A 17,633-nucleotide genomic window follows, 5' to 3' on the forward strand; every position below is an offset into this window, starting at 1 on the left:
AAACAAAAATGAATTGGGAATTAGTGAATTACTGATTTGAATTATTCCTTCTTTGCCCATCCTTTGTTTGATTTTAGGTAATTTTATTTTATTTTATTTATAATTTTTCTAGTTTTGATGATGTCAATACGAAGTAGTTTCTTTAATTGATGCATTTTTTTTTCTGAAGATTAAAATCTTCTGAAGCAAATTAGAGAGACGAGTATTAGAATAAGTCCATAAGATTGAGTTAAGTTGATATATATAAGTTTTGAGTTATATTTAGTTGCTATTATCAACTTGAATAAAATATCTGAATTTGGTTTTGCGTGATTAAATTCTTCGTATATTTTCTTTTTTTAGGGTGTTTACAGAGCCGCAGGGGGGTAAGAATCAATCCCAACATTCCCTGAAATCGGAAGGGGAGCTCTAACCACTTGAAGTTAATTCTCACTCTCTAAATACTTCTAATGATTTTTTTGGTGAAATAAATAATTCGTATATAATTGCTATAGGAACGCATTTTCATTATGTAATGTATAGGAAAATTGTGCATCATCTAAATAGTAGATAAAAAAATTATATGGAGTATAATTTTAAAATTATTAAGAGCCCCTTTTTTAATTTAGAACAGGACTCCTAAAATCATTGTAGCAGCCCTGGCAAAACAAGTATCTACTATCTAGTCTAGTTTTAGAAATTTCTCATTTGCTTCGTTTTGTTATTTTACGCCGAGCGATGACAAATTGACAATGAATGAATAATTAAAAAGAGAAATAAAACTCCCTTCTCTTAAATACTCTCATACTTTGCTTTTAGCTTTGGTTAGCCAACCAATACCCCAAATTATACCACTTTCCTCCATTGAAATTCCTCTCAAACCTTCTCTTCAAATATCTTTTGCTACCATTTCAAGATTCATATTATCAGAGAAATTTGCTTAATTGATCAAATCAATCAATTTTTTCTCATCATACCCCATTTTCCCAATTTACGCGGTTTCCTCCCGCTTTAAATCTTGTTCTCCTTTTTCTGGGTTTTCTTCGTTGATTTTTAGGGATCAAACCCCATTAATTAATCATGTTTACGAGGATTTTCGGCAAACCTAAGGAGGGTACAACGAGTGCTGTTGCTACTTTGGATAAATTGAGTGAGGTTTGTTCTTATGTTTTTTTTTTTTTTTTTTTTTTTGTTTAATTAATTAATTTCATTTATGCAAATTTTTTTTTTTATTTTTTTTAATTTCGATCTCTTGCAATTGATGAATCTTTTCATTGTTTTTCTTCTGTTGATTGATGAGATGGGTGTTTGATTTTGGTATTTTACCGCTGAAATATATGATACTTTTATTGGATTAATATCAAGTGTGTTTAGATTTTATTACTATTTATTGTTCATTTGTTGGTTGTTTTTTTGAGGATGTGAATGAGTCAACAAGTTTTCTGTAAGCATAAATTGTTTGTTGCAATCGGGCGTCATGTTTTTATTGATTCGATGCGTTGAGTTGATTGTCCTGAGATATTGTACTTCTGTGAGTTGTATTGTAAGTGGAGTTGATTCATTCTCTGGATTAACAAGGCGTGGGGCGGTTAGAGGAACGTAGACTGTTCCGATGGGAATTTCTGTTTTGGTTTAATTCTTAGCAACTTATAAAGTTGAGCAACAATTATGAGTTTACAAACCAATTTGATGTACAAGTTTTTGTAAATAATTTTGTGAATGAGGTAACTAATCCTCACTTTTATTTCAACACCCAGTCAAATTAATTACAGAAAGTGAGGTGGATTTAAGGTAATAACTCCTAATAAGTTGTTTGCTTTGCAATATCTTAGGGAAAAAAGAACAAGAGATGTTATATACTTATCTGTGTCAAACTGTCAAATAATTAGATTTTTCACTCGAAGGCCTGGAAATGAAAAATAGTTATGTACCTTTGTCATCATGAACAAAATCCCGCCACTTTCGAGTCCATGCTTAACCCTTTGTATTACACTAGGAACCGATTATTGCATACACAAATCAGATTAGGGTGGAGTTGTGTTTTAGGTCTTGGTGAGAATATGGCATGAGCCACAAATGGTGGAAATGTAGAGACAAGCATTGTTGGGTTTTGAAATGTGTGGAGAGTGGTTCAAGAGTATGAAGGCATAAGGTGAATTGCAAAGAAGTTGTTTTGCCGTCGAGGTTCGACCAAACTTGTGAGATGTTCGGGTGAACCTGGTAAAAAAGAGGCAAAAGAGACAGAACCTGCAGCATTTTCATTTCTATAGCATGTGTGGTCACACCTTCAAGAAGTTCGACCGAGCGCACGAGACTACCTGCGCTCTGTTGCGGCCGCTGATTTGCTCGATGTTTGCTGCGTTTTAATCTTAGCCCTTGGATTGTATTTTACTCTTAGACTATATATACTCATGTATGTCATTTATTAGGTTATGATGTTAGATTTAAGAGAGAGAAAAAGACTCTTGAGATTAGTTTATCTTCTTAGGGTTTAAGAGAGTGAATTAAGAGAGGTGTGAGCTTTCATGGTGTATTGAGAGCTTGTAATCATCATTGGTGGGTTTTCTCCCGACACTCGGGTTCCCACGGTAAATTCGTTCTTATTCTTTGTTTTACTTGGTTTCGTTTTTCGATTATTGTTAATTGTCATTAATCATAAACTTGCTAGCACATACGTAATCCTTTCAATTGGTATCAGAGCCAGGTTAATTTGGTGGTATTTTAGATTAGTTTGTGTGGAATTGCTTGTTGTTTGTGATTGAAAATCCAAAATTTGATTCTTTAGTGTTAAAGTTTCAATTTTTTTTGGTGTTGTTGGTGTTCAAAATTTGAGTGGTTTGTTGGAATTTCAATTGTTTGATATTGGAATTTGAAATCTTGAATTTTCGGATTGATTAACAATGGAAGACGGGAAAGTAAGGATTGAGAAGTTTGATGGAAAAGATTTTGGGTTTTGGAAAATGCAAATAGAGGATTATTTGCACCAAAGGGATCTTTATCAACCTCTTGAGGAAATGAAACCCTCCGGTATGTTGGAGGAGGATTGGAAGGTCTTGGATCGCAAGGTACTTGGAGTAGTGAGATTGTCATTGTCTAGAAATGTTGCCTACAATGTCAAGGATGAGAAGACAACGACGGGTTTGATCAAAACTCTATCAAGTATGTATGAAAAGCCCTCGGCGGTGAACAAGGTTTACTTGATGCGCCGATTGTTTGATTTGAAGATTAGCGATGGTAGCTCGGCCGCGGAACACACGAATGAGTTCAATTCGATATTGAGCCAATTGTCTTCGGTGGAGATTAAGTTCAATGATGAGGTGAAGGCATTGATTTTGTTGTCCTCCTTGCCTACGTCGTGGGAAATGGTGGTGGCCGCTATTAGCAACTCTTCGGGGAAGACGAAGCTAAAGAGTGATAATATGAGGGATTTGATTTTGAGTGAGAGCACTCGAAGAAGAGAATCCGGGGAGTCATCCGGTGAGGCATATGCGTTTGAGAGTAGGGGAAGGGGAAGACAATAAGGTGGGAGTGCTAGTTATCATGGGAGGTCGAAGAGTAGAGGGATGAGAAGATCGAATGCCAATGTGTTGTGTTGGGGATGTGGCGGTGAGGGGCATGGGAAGAGAAGTTGCCCCAAGATTAAGAAGAAGGGGAAGGGCAAGATTGAAGGGAGTGATGAGGATGAGAATGCATCCACAAACTCGGTGACGGAGTATGATTCGGATGCTTTGTGTGTAAGCACGGAGTGCTCCGTGGATGCTTGAGTTCTTGATTCCGAATCTTCGATTCATTCCACTCCATGTAAGGAGTTGTTTCGGAGGTTCAAGTCCGAAAAGCTCGAGGATGTTCACCTTGCAAATGGTGAATGTGTCGAAGTAATGGGGAGTGGAGATGTAAGTGTGAAACTCATGAATGGTGGCTTGTTGGAGTCGAAGGATGTCATGTACATCCCAAGGTTGAAGAAAAGCTTGATTTCCGTTAGTAAACTCGACAAAGTCGACTACAAAGTTGTGTTTGAGAGGGGATCATGGAGGATTGTCAAGGGAGCTCTTGTTAAATCTCATGGGACATTGAATGGCTCCCTATACACCTCGGGGAACACATATGTAGGTGTTGAAAGGGGGATGTGATTCTTTGAAGATGGTGTCGTTTGTTGAAACGAGCCAAGAGAAGGATGCTCACAAGGATGTTGTGAGTGATGTGAAGAAGACACACAAGGATGTTTTGTGTGTGAAGAATGAGCACAAGGGTGTTGTGTTTGGGTGGGAGCATGGTCGGAATGTTCCACAAACAAAGCGAAAGGCCAAAAGCTTGTATGTTGTCATGAATGGTGTCAAATTCGGGTGGGAGTATGGTAGGAGTGCTTGGAGAACAAAGAAAAATTCCATTGCTTGTGATGATGATTCGGGGTTGGATGAGACCTCGATTTTGCTTCCTTAGTAGAAAGGAAGTGTGGGTTGTTGCTTCCTCGGTTGAAAGGAAGTGATGGTACACTCTTAGTTGGAAAAGAGAAAGAGGCAAAAGAGACAGAACCTGCAGCATTTTCATTTCTAGAGCAGGTGTGGTCACACCTCCAAGAAGTTCGACCATACCACCCCAAGTTCGACCGAACTCAGGGTACGTAAGGTCGAACTACCTGCGCTCTATTCCGGCCGCTGATTTGCTCGATGTTTGCTGCGTTTTAATCTTAGCCCTTGGATTGCATTTTACTCCCTCCGTCCCAAATCACTCGCAACGGTTTGACTTTTTACACTATTCACACAACTCATTTTTACCATCTTTTTTAGTTATTATATGAAAGTCAATGTAATTATGTAAGATGTTGTTGGGTCTATTTTAATGTATAGTTTCTTAAAATAAACTTTTTATAACTTATTTAAATATATAGTAAAAGATATCAATGGTCAAACATGTGGATCGGCAAGCGTGTCCAGTCAAAATGTTGCAAGTAAACCGGGACAGAGGGAGTATACTCTTAGACTATATATACTCATGTATGTCATTTATTAGGTTATGATGTTAGATTTAAGAGAGAGAAAAAGCCTCTTGAGATTAGTTCATCTTCTTAGGGTTTAAGAGAGTGAATTAAGAGAGGTGTGAGCTTTCATGGTGTATTGAGAGCTTGTAATCATCATTGGTGGGTTTTCTCCCGGCACTCGGGTTCCCACGGTAAATTCGTTCTTGTTCTTTGTTTTACTTGGTTTCGTTCTTCGATTATTGTTAATTGTCGTTAATTATAAACTTGCTAGCACATACGTAATCCTTTCAAGCATTAGTTGGTGGCAATGGTGTTTGACATTGAAAGAGGAAGTTTACATCTGCTGATTTTGCACCTCAATCTGAAATTTGGATAATGATTAGTCAGGAGTTGATACTTAAAAGAAACTTTTTGCTGCGGGATTATACATTTGATTGATATCTAAATCTAAATCTTACAGAAGCAAACTATGTTTCCCTTGTTCCACGGCAGGCTATTTATTGGGCTTGATGTGTGTTAAAGTGTGAAGGGAACCTTTTATTTACACTAGGAAATAGGTTTTAGCTTAAATGAATAGAAATTGAAGAGACAGCTAGAAAAGGCCTTTTTATTAAGAGATTGCTACTTAGTAGTAACTTTTGCTTCCTTGCTATTTGAGTAGTAATTTTCCCAAGCATACTCTAAGAGAAATTTAAGTCCAAGTAGCTTAACCGGCTGAGTAAATTTTATGACCGGAGAGATCTCTGGACACTGCTGTTTGCTGATGAATAGTGTCGACGATAAGATGAGAGGAGGGTGGAATAGTTAGATTTGAAATGGTTGAGGTGAAAGAGGAGAGGTGACATAATAAGGGAAGGAGGAATATATTGAGGGTTGGCCATTTGTGCTGGCAGTTTCAGCAGCTCAATTTCAAACTGTCATTTCTTGATTGTTTGAAGTCAGATATAAGCTTCTGACGAACTCTACTTTTATCTCCAATTGGAATCTCTCTGAAATGATTTGTAATGAAGAAGATATTGCTGTCCAAATTTGACTCATTAACAACTCCCTCTATATTTAAAAAGTTAAACGTTTTGACCTTTTGCACTATTCATCTAATTCACTTTGACTAATGTTTGTGATTTATACATAAGAAACATAATTTTGTGGGTATTTGTTGAAATCGTCTCAATGAATAGTTTATTGTTATTCATAATTTTTACTCGGGGATTAATAAAGTTATTATCAGTCAAAGTTTTACATTGGCATACGTGCACAAGAGAAACATTTCACTTATTTAAATTTGAAGGGAGTAACAACCAAGCACTTGCATTCCGTGTCATTCTCACTTTCAATTTACTTGTTGCCTTCAAAGTAACCTCATTAAGCTCCAATGCATTCTCTTAGGTCATGATTAATTCTCAATGCACCTAAGCCACATCATAAGCTTATATTAGCCTTTTTAAGTACTTGTTTTAGAGCTAAATGCCACCATCTGGAATTCAGTTCATATGCTAGATTGAACTAAAGGGATCCATGGGTGCTACTGCATCACTTAAGTTGCTAATTTTGGCTATTGAAATGCTCCAGAGATATAAACATGTTAAATGATGTATATCCACCTTTACTAATCTAAAATTTCTTGACCCTGTACTGAAGTCTTAGTAATATACTGACATGGCCTGCTATGCATGTACTACTTACAATTATATTTAACAAATTATTCTAAACAACTTGACAATTATGCAAATAGCTTTTTCTCAAGATAGTCATGCAGTGATGAAGTTAATGAGCTGCTCTAGTAAGACAAATCTGGAACTTTAAAAAAAGATTCAATTGTCAGCCATCACCCATTGAATTGTTGTCTTGGTGATGCCCAATGGTATAGTTAGAGTTCTAATGCCAGCAGATAAATATTAGTTTCCTTCAAAGCATTTGGCCAAACACCTTTTGAGTACCTAGGTGTGGTTTTTCAGAAACACTTCAATGCTATCTTAATGTATCACTGTCTTGCTATTTTGGGTTTACTAATATGCCTGATAATTATGTGAATAGGAAGGTTGAATTTGTTGGCCCATATAATTTTATTCACAATTGATTCCAAAATCATTTGTTTATGGTTTTCGATATATACTTTTGAAATTAGGTATAGAATATTGAGGCCTTTGATTCTAATGAACGATGGAGTATAATTTATTATATTGGTCATTTAAAATTTTTCTATTTACTACATATCTACATTGGTGGTATTCTTAAATAAAATATGTTCTTGTTTCATTGTACTTATAGGGTTTATACAATTTTGTGTGATGTGCAGACTCTTGAAATGTTGGAGAAAAAGGAGCAGGTGCTTTTGAAAAAGGCTGCTGCTGAGGTAGAAAAGGCTAAGGAATTCACTAGAGCAAAGAATAAACGCGGTATTTTTTAGATTTTGGTGCTATCTTGTGTGATATTGTATAATCTATATTGATCATTTGCTATACTTCCATGATTTGTTGCCATACTCTTCCAACTTAAATAATTTATACATATATAGTTCATTATAGATGTGTGTCAAATGTAAGGGGTATTTGGTTTGCACAGGGTAAAAGGAATGGAATCAAGAAAGGGATGGAGGATGAAAAGAAAGTGATGCCCTTTGATGTAACATGTAATGTGCTGTTTGGGTGATATTTAGTTACGTACAAACCTTCCTCTTCTCATCTGTGCTCCATCAACTACCCTCATACTTATGAATCATTGCTGATCCGTTCCTCCCATCGCCACCTTTACCCCCCTTTCAGCAGCCACTGCCATGACCCTCTTCCTGCTGTTACCAACCTCTTCTTGCCGCTGCCCCCACGTCACCGCTAACACCTTCCTCTCACTTATTTATTATCTCATCTAAAGGGCTACTTTAGAAGATTATAAGGTCAAATTCAAACATGAAAACTTCAGATCTGGAGTTATCATGGTCGAATTTGACCATACAATACCATATTTAATAATATAAAAAGGTAATTTTCCCATTTTTTTTGTATTTATGTTTAAAAATTATTTCTAGGGTTGGTACTTTTTGGGAGGATGTAGATGGAGTTTGATGGTGTTGGATTTTTTTTTGGTGGTAGTGAGGTGGTTTAGGTGGTTGGAGTTTGGTTTCGGGTGGTTGGGTGGTGGATTCGGGTGGGATAGGATGGATTACGGTGGTGGGATTGTCAGTGGGGGTGGTTTAGGGGTTCGGTTCGTTGGTATGATAGATGGTTAAATTGGACGAACAAACAACGTAAAAGGGAAGTAGAGTAATTTATTGCCTTTCCCTTTTTTGAACTCTAAACCAAATGCCCCCTTAGTTGACTTGGATCTTTTCCCTTTTTTTTTTTTAAGGAAAATGATAAATATAGCCCTAAAAGAAGTTAAAAAAGAAATATTGAGGATAAATTAACATTAATTACACCGAACTACGCGTAATTTTGTCATAAATTCTCAACTTAATTCCATTTTAGGATATTTAATGCTTATATATAGTCCTAAGGGCTACATATATCATTACCCTTTTTTTAATTTTTATTTTTAATTTATGTAGTATCAATGTACTAGCCTGTTCTGCGATGCCTGTAGTGTAGTTGAAATCCAGGAATTGGGCAGGGTTTCCCTCCAACATCCTAATGTTTGAGTTTGCATTAAGAATGTCTTTATATACATGTTTTTTAGAATGGTACTGGACTACTGGCCATACTGCTAGTCTGCCATCATACCGCCAGTATGCCATGTCTAGGTGATTTTGGAGTTCAAGCACATATCCTTTCATTAACTTTCAATCCTTTTTTTTTTTTTTAAACTTATGTTATTGTTTTCCTTGAAATATACAATGTGCTGATCCCGTTACTGTTTTTCTGTGAAGCTGCTATAACATGTCTGAAGAGGAAAAGGCTATATGAACAACAAGTAGAACAGCTTGGAAATATGCAGCTACGAATTCATGATCAGGTTGCTCAATTGACTTCAGTGCATGTGACATAGTTCAGTAGTGTCTATGCTTTTTTTTTTTTTTAATGAAATAAATCTGTGATGTAGCTGTTTAACAGTAGTGTACTTTTATTTGTGCATTGCATTGAGGCATCCTGGGTTTATCACTTCCCTTTCTCCCTTGTTTGGGTGCGTCTGGTTCATAAGTATATTATTTTAATGGGAAATATATATTTATCACTTCTTTGTTTTCTTCTTGTCGCTTCTGTTGGCTTGCAGATGATATTGCTTGAAGGGGCAAAAGCAACAACAGAGACTGTTGATGCATTAAGGTCTGGTGCCTCAGCTATGAAGGCCATGCAAAAGGCAACGTAAGTATTCCCTTAAATTTGCTGTCGAATTAACGTGGGTCTACTTTTAAATGTGGATTGGATGTGTTTCTAAGTGCTAAAACCCTGGTTTATTACCCACGATATTATGGTCTAGCCACTCATATTTTCGATCCCAAGAAGCTTTATTACAAATTATCAGCTTGGGTAAAGTATGTTGTAGACTGTTCATTCAAGTTTTTGATACCAGCTTATCTAGACTAGTAAAATTTGATAGTGTTATCGTAATTTGAAAGTATAAATTATCATAGAAGGCACAGATGACAAACCCACTCTATTGAACCAATTTTTTTGGCCATCTTAGTTCTTTTGAGTTAAGTATAAAACAAGGGACTTAATTCTTGCAAAATGTGGGGAAAGGGGACTCTATTTATTTTATATAGAGAAAAGGGACTGGGCTAGAATGGGTTTGGGTTTTCGGTGGGTTCTAATTAAATAAGGGAAAGAATTGAGTCCCCTTGGTTAAAGAATTGAGTCCCCTTGGTTAAACAATTGAGTCACTTTGGTCAACTAAAAAAAAGGAGTATGTTTTTTTTTTTTGTTTTTTTTTTTTTTTGGTAAATATTTTAATTTAAGACCAATAAAAAAAAGAGTTCCTTCCTCTTTTTGGAACAAAAATAAAGCATAAAATTACAATACTTTGAATGTTTATTTTCTTCATCATCTTCATTACATCCTCGACCTTCTAACTCCACATTTCTCTTTAATTAAAATCATGACCATCTCATAAACTAACTCTAACTCACGTGGACTGTCAACCAACCTACCACCTAATATAATTACACCCATCCACTTGTTTATAGTTTGGGCATATTAGAAATCTCATAAAAGGATGCTTGACTTTCTTAGAAACTCTCCTTAATGACCTTCTGTTGCAATATACACTAGGCTTATCGATTTTTTTTTTTTAAAAAAAAAAAAAATTTAGGGCCCTACAAGCCTTCACTAAAATTACGATGTGTGCTTCTACTACAAATGCAAGACAAATAAGCTACAAACCAGAAAGATGAAGAACATTAAAAAATTATTGAAAGAATTTTTTTTTTTTTTTTTTGGATAACAAACATTAAAAAAATTTCAAGAACAAAGCTTTTGTATTGTTGTTGTACTTTCTTAATTTCAAACAACCATATTTTCAAAACAATCAGCAGAAATTATTAATGAAGGGATTGAATTTGTCTGGTATAATCAAGGCAATAATGAGGGGACTTAATTTTTCTTGGGCTAAAGGTGAGTTAAGTCACCTGAAAATACCCCCTAACACCAGAAATTTAACCCTAGTCCCCTTTTCCTCTATAAAATAAATAGAGTCCCCTTTTCCCACATTTTGCAAGAATTGAGTCCCCTGTATTATACTTAACTCTAGTTCTTTTATTATTTATTCATTTTACTGTTATGTACTTCCTCCATTTTTTTTATTTATTTTTTATTCGCAACGTTTGGAATTCACGCCTGCCAATGCACAATTTATAATTTAAATATCTTAGGTTGTGTTGTAGTAAAAATTATAAATAGCTGATAAAATAAAAGTTCATTTCGGGATGAATTTAACACAATCCCATATGACTATATTTTTTTCCCATGGCTTTAATCACAAAACACGAGCAAGGGAGTGTGTGTGTGTGAATACTGAATAGTGTTAAATTTCGAACGTTGCGATTAAAAAAATGATGGAAGTATTACTCTTTGCTCTTTTGAGAACTTGTTTCAGGATTTGGCTTACTTGGGACAAGTAGTAAGGGGCATGCTTAAAATGAGTAAAATTCCTTATAAAATAATGTTGGTAATGTCTGTGGCTTGGAAAAATTTATTGTTATAGAGAGTAATATACTTTTAACTAATTATACAATGTACACACATTTTAATAAGATGTGAAAGTTTGTGAATAATTGAAAGAAGAGAGCATGATATGCGTTTGAACTTAGGTGATTAAAAGAATTCTACCCTAAGATTTCTGAAATTTTTTCCCAGAAACATTGATAATGTGGATCAAACTATGGATGAGATTAATGAGCAGACAGAGAACTTAAAACAAATACAGGAAGCTCTCTCTGCTCCAATTGGTGCTGCAGCTGATTTTGATGAGGTACAATCTTTATTTTATCCTATCTTTTTTTAATGAGAATTTTAATGGCATTGTCTTGACATCAAATTGTTCTCTTTTCACCCCACCCCCCATTCTTGAAGGATGAATTAGAAGCCGAGCTTGAAGAGCTAGAAGGTGCTGAATTGGAGGAGCAACTTCTACAGCCAGCTACAACTGCTCCTGCTGCGCCGGTGTATGTTTCAGATGGAAAACAACCTGTACGCCCTACACCTCAGAAGAAAACTGCTGAAGAGGAAGAGCTCGAGGCATTGCAAGCAGAGATGGCACTTTAAACAGGTTAGCGTCCCTCCCTTGTATCAATAGATTTGCTGGGTTGATGTGAGGGTGTGAATTTAAATTATTCTTATCTTGTGCAAGACTATGTTCAAAACTAAGTTGAAAATCCTTAAGCTTCCTTTTTTTAGTCCCTTTTTCTATGAGCTGGATATCTTATCCATAATGTATCAGGAAAAATTCTGAACATATTCACCAATTAGAAGTACATGTTTGATTATGAAGTACTAAGATTGAAGTATAAACATATTAACCATCCAAGAAGTGACGAACTCTGAGGCTAAGGTCCTTAGTTTGTGTCTTGGTTTAAGACCACTTATTGTTTTTTAGTTTTTACAAATTATCTTTCAGCTGTTAACTTGTTTTGTTGAGTTTTCATATTTATATTGTAAGTTATTGCCATTTTTTGTTCACCTATCCTATGTCTTTGTTTTTAATTTTTATGTGCTATATAGTTTCAGTTATTACTTATTACTATGTGTCTCTATCCTTATGATAGGGCAATATGAATTGGTAGTGCAAGAGATAGTTTGTACAGATGGTAGAGTTGTACTTTAAAAAGGGTCCTCCTAAATATTTGTGGACGTTTGTGCCACTCGAGCTGGTAAAAGAAGATTGAGAAGCTAAATTATACTTCCACCGTTTCTTTTTAGTTGGTACGTTTCTTTAGTCACGTTTGCCAATGCACAAATTCAATAATTCATATCTTTAATTAGCGATAAACAAAAATTATAAAAAGTTGATATTTGGAAAATATACATCGTGACGAATCTAACAAGATCTCACTTGACTATATTTTTATTCACATATAAATCACAAAATATGGTCAAAGGGAGGTGTGTGATAGTGCTAAAGTCAAAATGTGTCAACTAATAACAAACAGGGTAGTATTTTGAAATTGTCAATCCTCAGCTATTCCCTGATGGCTTCAGATTGGACCATATAATGTGAACTTGGATTATTTTTGACGGTGCAACTCTCAATTAATTTGGGCTCACGCATTATCACACCTTGCCACTATTTTGTTATTTTTGTTGTGAACCTAAACATAATATTATAAACTCCTCTTTTTGCCATCATTATTCTTCATTTTCTTCCTCTTAGCACTCTTAGTAATTCGGTGTTGTTTGGATCTAATTCTACTAGCTTCTGTTACTTCAGCTAGTATATAAAAAGTTGAAGCTCATCTGCAGAGAGCTTTGACATTTTTTGTACTGGATTATAGTACTAGTGAGCAAAAGTCCCTGGAGAACATTCTCTAGGGTAGAACAAGGCACAATAAAATTAATCACGTGTGTTTGGCCGGTGCACTTTCAACTTTATGTAAATACCTCTTATTTCGTTCAAGTTTTTGGAGCATAGAAGAATTAATAATTGATTATTACTCTTTAGTTTCCATTACAAATCTGATTACATCTTCACTGTCCTTTTTATCAGTGTGGGTAAGTGAGCTTTTGACTGAATAAAGACACAATCCATGACTAAAACCTGAAATCAGAACCACCCATGAACCAGTAGTAAAGAAGATTTCAATTAATTCTGCCAAATAATAACTAATTAACTAAGGGCAGGGATTTGAAGGCTCCCAACTCTAAAAGAAGACATAGTATCTGGATCAGCGGCAATAATGAGTGTTATTTGCTTTAACTGGCGGTATTACTAATTTTGTTGGGTTTTTATCTGACATTTGAACATTACATTTTTACAACTACAACCTATCAAAATTCACAAAATTAACTCATTTTTACAACGACCTATCAAAATTCACAATATCATTTCACAACCACAACATCATCAATGTCAACATTAATTCAACAATTAATTAACTTCTTCATTAACAATTCAGCAAGAGGCATCTATGAAAATAGTAGCAAGGTTGAGAGAGTAGGAAAATTTATACCGTGGGTGGTTTATCCACAAATGAACTTTCCTAGCTTCCTTGATGCTTGCTTGTTGCTCATACTAAACCCAATTTGCTTGAAAATCAATCTTCAAAGGAACCCTCAATTCAATTTTGAAATTAGGGTTTGTAGACAATTGAGGTTTTTGAGATGCATTTTAAATTGATGAATTGTTGAAGTAGATTGAAGGAAATTGTTGCTAACTACTCTCTTTGGGAGTGAAAATGTGGTATGTGGGAGGTTTTTTGAGGATGTTGTTGTGGTTGTGGACTTAGATTATTGTGAGCCTTGCTTGGGTTGTGATTGCATAATCTTTGTGGTGTTTGTATGGCAGTTTGCTGAAATTGAAATTGCTTAATCGTGTCTAGAAGGAACCAACCAAGAAATACCTCTTCCTCCAACCTTAGGACCCCCAATCGTCCACTCCTATCAACACCTCACAAGTGGACACCATAGGTATTTCTTTAAATAACTCGGAATGCTTGGCTAATTACCAAAGGATAAGTAGAAAGAGAATTACGCCAACCGAGTTTTATAATTATGGGGTAGCCGAAGCCTTGGGGGTATAGAATGGTCTGAGATAATTATTCTTCCAAACCAAAATGCCCAATTGGCTTGAGCTTCATGCCTTAACCTACAAAAGGCTCACTCTTGAATTTCTCTCCTTTTTGTATCTCCATCGTCATAACGAAACCTCACCTCGATACATAACCTTCCAACTCATAAACACCACCCTACAAAGTGTCAATAAAGCAAAGGCTTAGAGACGGAAAGATAGGTCTTGATTGAGACTGGTTTCGTTCAATGACCATAGTAAGAAATTACACTCTTGTCAAATGCTGCCATTGCCACTTGCCAGGGACTTTCCTTGACTAAAATGCTTGTAAGTGTTTAATCTAAATTTCAAATCTGCAGCAAAAGAATTATTACTGTTACCTTAACAAACTAATGAAGTATAGAAAATTTCAGAAAGGTTTAGCTCTGAAAGTTATTGTGAGATCAGAAAATTAGCATCAGTAAAAATTTTGCTCAATATAAACAAGTTGGAGATTGCATCTCATTAGCATTAAATCTTTTTATTTTGTGATCAATTATTCCTTGCATAAGGATGACGATAACTTTGCTATATTACCTCAAGGCAAGTGGATGTTATGGTCTGTTATCAATGAGCTTTGCTGATTTTTACAAAGTTGAGAGAGAGCTATGTTGTTGGAGAGGAATTACATTTATCAAAGTGATTGGTGAGTTTAGTAAGTGAGAGATTTTGGAAAATGTCTCATGAAAAAGGTTGCAAACCATAACCAGAAATCAATGTTTATGTGTTGATCCCAACCTGTGGTACTTGGATAGTAGTTTGTCGTGGGTAACTGGTGGCTAGTGGAAGGAGGAGGATGGTGTAGATGCCAGAGGATGTTTGATCAATCACGTGGATGTTGCCAGTATAATCTTTCAATTTTTATCAATGAGCAGATGCAGCTGTGAAGGTTCCTTCAGGTGAATTAATTTTTTAAAGTAAAACTATGAAGAGAAGAGTTGCTGATTAGGTTTTCGTTCCATGCATTCTTTAGGTTACTAGGAAAATTTGCAAATTGTACTACCCCTTTCATATTGCTTACCTTGGTTTTTGGATTTAACAGTAAAATACAATCCCACTAACCCTTTGAATCATCTGCCTTCTCCTGAGCTTATAGCCTTAGTATTGTCCTTCTTGCTTGCCTAGATAGTTGAGTTGCCTTGTTCTTTCTTCATTGATGGTGAAGAAAATTAATTCATTTAGGACAATCACAAAAAGGTAAAACTAATTCAGACAAGAGATGTGAATATGTTGAGTTGTTTTTCTAAAATATCATGTGGGTCTATTGTTGTATGAGTTGTCTTGTACTACTACTATGTGTACTGTAAGCTGTATAGTGGCATTGCGTCAATTCTGATAACACTGTTCTTGTTCTTCATCAGAATTGTCCCTGAATTAGAGCGTGTTCCACCTATTCTTGAATATCATCTTGTAAACCACCCCCCCCCCCAAAAAAATAAAAAAATAAAAAAAAATAAAAACTGTTTTGGTAGGAAATATAATTGCTTGAAACACAGGTTTATTTGTTGTTACTGAAGTTTACAATATCCTTGCTCAAGTTGAAGCCAATATTGACCTAGTGATTTAAATGCAGATTGTCAGTGCTAGAAGGCAGGAGGTGGTGGTCTTAACGTCGATGTAGCTGTATAATAAGCTTATTATTGCTGTGTGGCAACTTTGCAGGCACATATTACCCAATCTTTGATCTTTTGGTAATAAATTGTGCTGTGTAGGTTGCGTGATGTTAATAGACCGTGTTTCCTCTTGGGAAAACATCATCTTGATTGTACCCTATTCTCAGTGTAAATTTCAGATTTTCTTACATTGTAATTTCTGACTGTTATTCTGTAAGACTCTAACTAAGCAACACTCCACAGATGTAAAATGGATAACACAAGTCTTCAGACTCTTCGCCGAGCATTTACAACCCTTTTAATATCTTGCTGCTTCTCTGCTCATACCAATATACCATTACTTGAAGAAATAGAGTAACTTTTGTGGACCCTAACAGGCCATATTCTATTATTCTGGAATCAGAGTACTCCTGTTTAAATCTTAAATTCATGTTGATAGTATATTACACAAAATTGACATTGATAATCTCAACTTAGCGTAGTTTGCTCATAATATTCTAAATGATTATCTGACAACAATTCCCAGCTAATAGGGATTTCCTATCACCTTCGATTTCCCCTGCCATGTCAAGTGACCTCTTCTACCTGCACAACCAATGAGCCACAACATCTTGCTCTAGCAACCACCAATTTCAGAACATACCATATTTTCTTTAATATTTCCCACCTGTGTTTACTCAATTAGGATGCCGACATTTTAGTGTAGTGAGAACCAAAGAGCAATGATGTGACAGGATTCGAATACTTCCCCTGGACTTGAACCAACTACGAGTAAGATATTTGGCATCCACAATTAGAAAGTAACTGTAAATAAATGTTTTGCTAACAATACATTAGAAGCTTAGACACTCCTAGTAGACTGGATCATTTCAATATATTTCCTCCAATTTTATTTATTTATTTATTTATAACACATTATTTTGGCAATTTAAGGAAGAAGGTAGCATAGGTAAATGAACAAATTTTTGCTCTTGAATGAATAAATGAACAAATTAGTTGAAATAAAGGTTTACCACCTATAAGAAGTTGTAAGGATTTAAATTCTATAACTTAATTTGTTCGTTTACCTTTCAACACTTTCTCAAATAAGGTGTAAAATAAGTGTATTGTAAGTATAAGAAAACTGAGAAAGTAATTCATATAAAGTTGAGATTATCTTGAGCAAATCATCTATATTGGGATTATTATTAAAAATAAATTATATTTTGAGTTGATTAAATTATAGTAATCGGTAAATTTAGACGAAGAGACGAAGAAACAAAGTAAAAGATCTTATACCATTTCATCACAACGATAACTCAACTATATTGCCAATTTGTCAGTTGTCGATTAAGTTATTATCCATTCATGGATGGATTTATCATTTTCTCTATAGTATGATGGTTATCAAACAATCAAAATAATAGTATATGACTATCCAACAAAAACAATAAATGAATATGACATCATGTTGATGTTAGCACATGTCATCTAATTCCGATAGTCAATTAGGCTGACATAGCCAACAGCCCAACACATTCAAAGTCAATTAATTATGCTGACCTCGATTTTTCAAGATGGTGGAATGCTAGGGTTTTTGTGTGTTGTCGTGCCCTAAATTCATTTCCTATTATGTAGGCTCTTCAATTGGTTTAATTCATATACCAACATCCAACAATATTTGTTTTATTATACTATACAATCATCATCATATTATTGCTAGTGATTAAATTAATCAAATAGACCACATGAACTTTAAAAACTCAATAATGGATAAAAATAAGGATGATTGGTGTAGGGTGGACAATCGCTTAAAAGAGTCTCAAAACTTAATATTTCGTTTTATAAAGGGCTTTTTTTTTTTTTTTTTTTTTTTCCTTTTTTTTTTTTTTTAA

At 35.0% G+C, this 17,633-nt stretch overlaps 1 protein-coding gene across 1 annotated transcript; it reads left to right on the forward strand.

The window, feature by feature from the left end:
• Window positions 1-728: 728 nt before the first annotated feature.
• LOC145576495 (vacuolar protein sorting-associated protein 32 homolog 2-like) lies at window positions 729-16,033 on the forward strand. The gene is made up of 7 exons (XM_081634248.1): window positions 729-1,134; window positions 7,254-7,353; window positions 8,817-8,902; window positions 9,161-9,252; window positions 11,242-11,356; window positions 11,458-11,653; window positions 15,720-16,033. Exons 1-6 carry the CDS (start codon window positions 1,060-1,062, stop codon window positions 11,647-11,649), a joined length of 660 nt encoding a protein of 219 aa, XP_081490374.1. The 5' UTR covers window positions 729-1,059; the 3' UTR covers window positions 11,650-11,653; window positions 15,720-16,033.
• The last annotated feature ends 1,600 nt before the right edge of the window (window positions 16,034-17,633 follow it).

Source organism: Chenopodium album, chromosome 13 (genome assembly GCF_948465745.1).
Source record: "Chenopodium album chromosome 13, dcCheAlbu1.1, whole genome shotgun sequence".
NCBI classification, from domain to species: Eukaryota; Viridiplantae; Streptophyta; class Magnoliopsida; order Caryophyllales; family Amaranthaceae; genus Chenopodium; species Chenopodium album.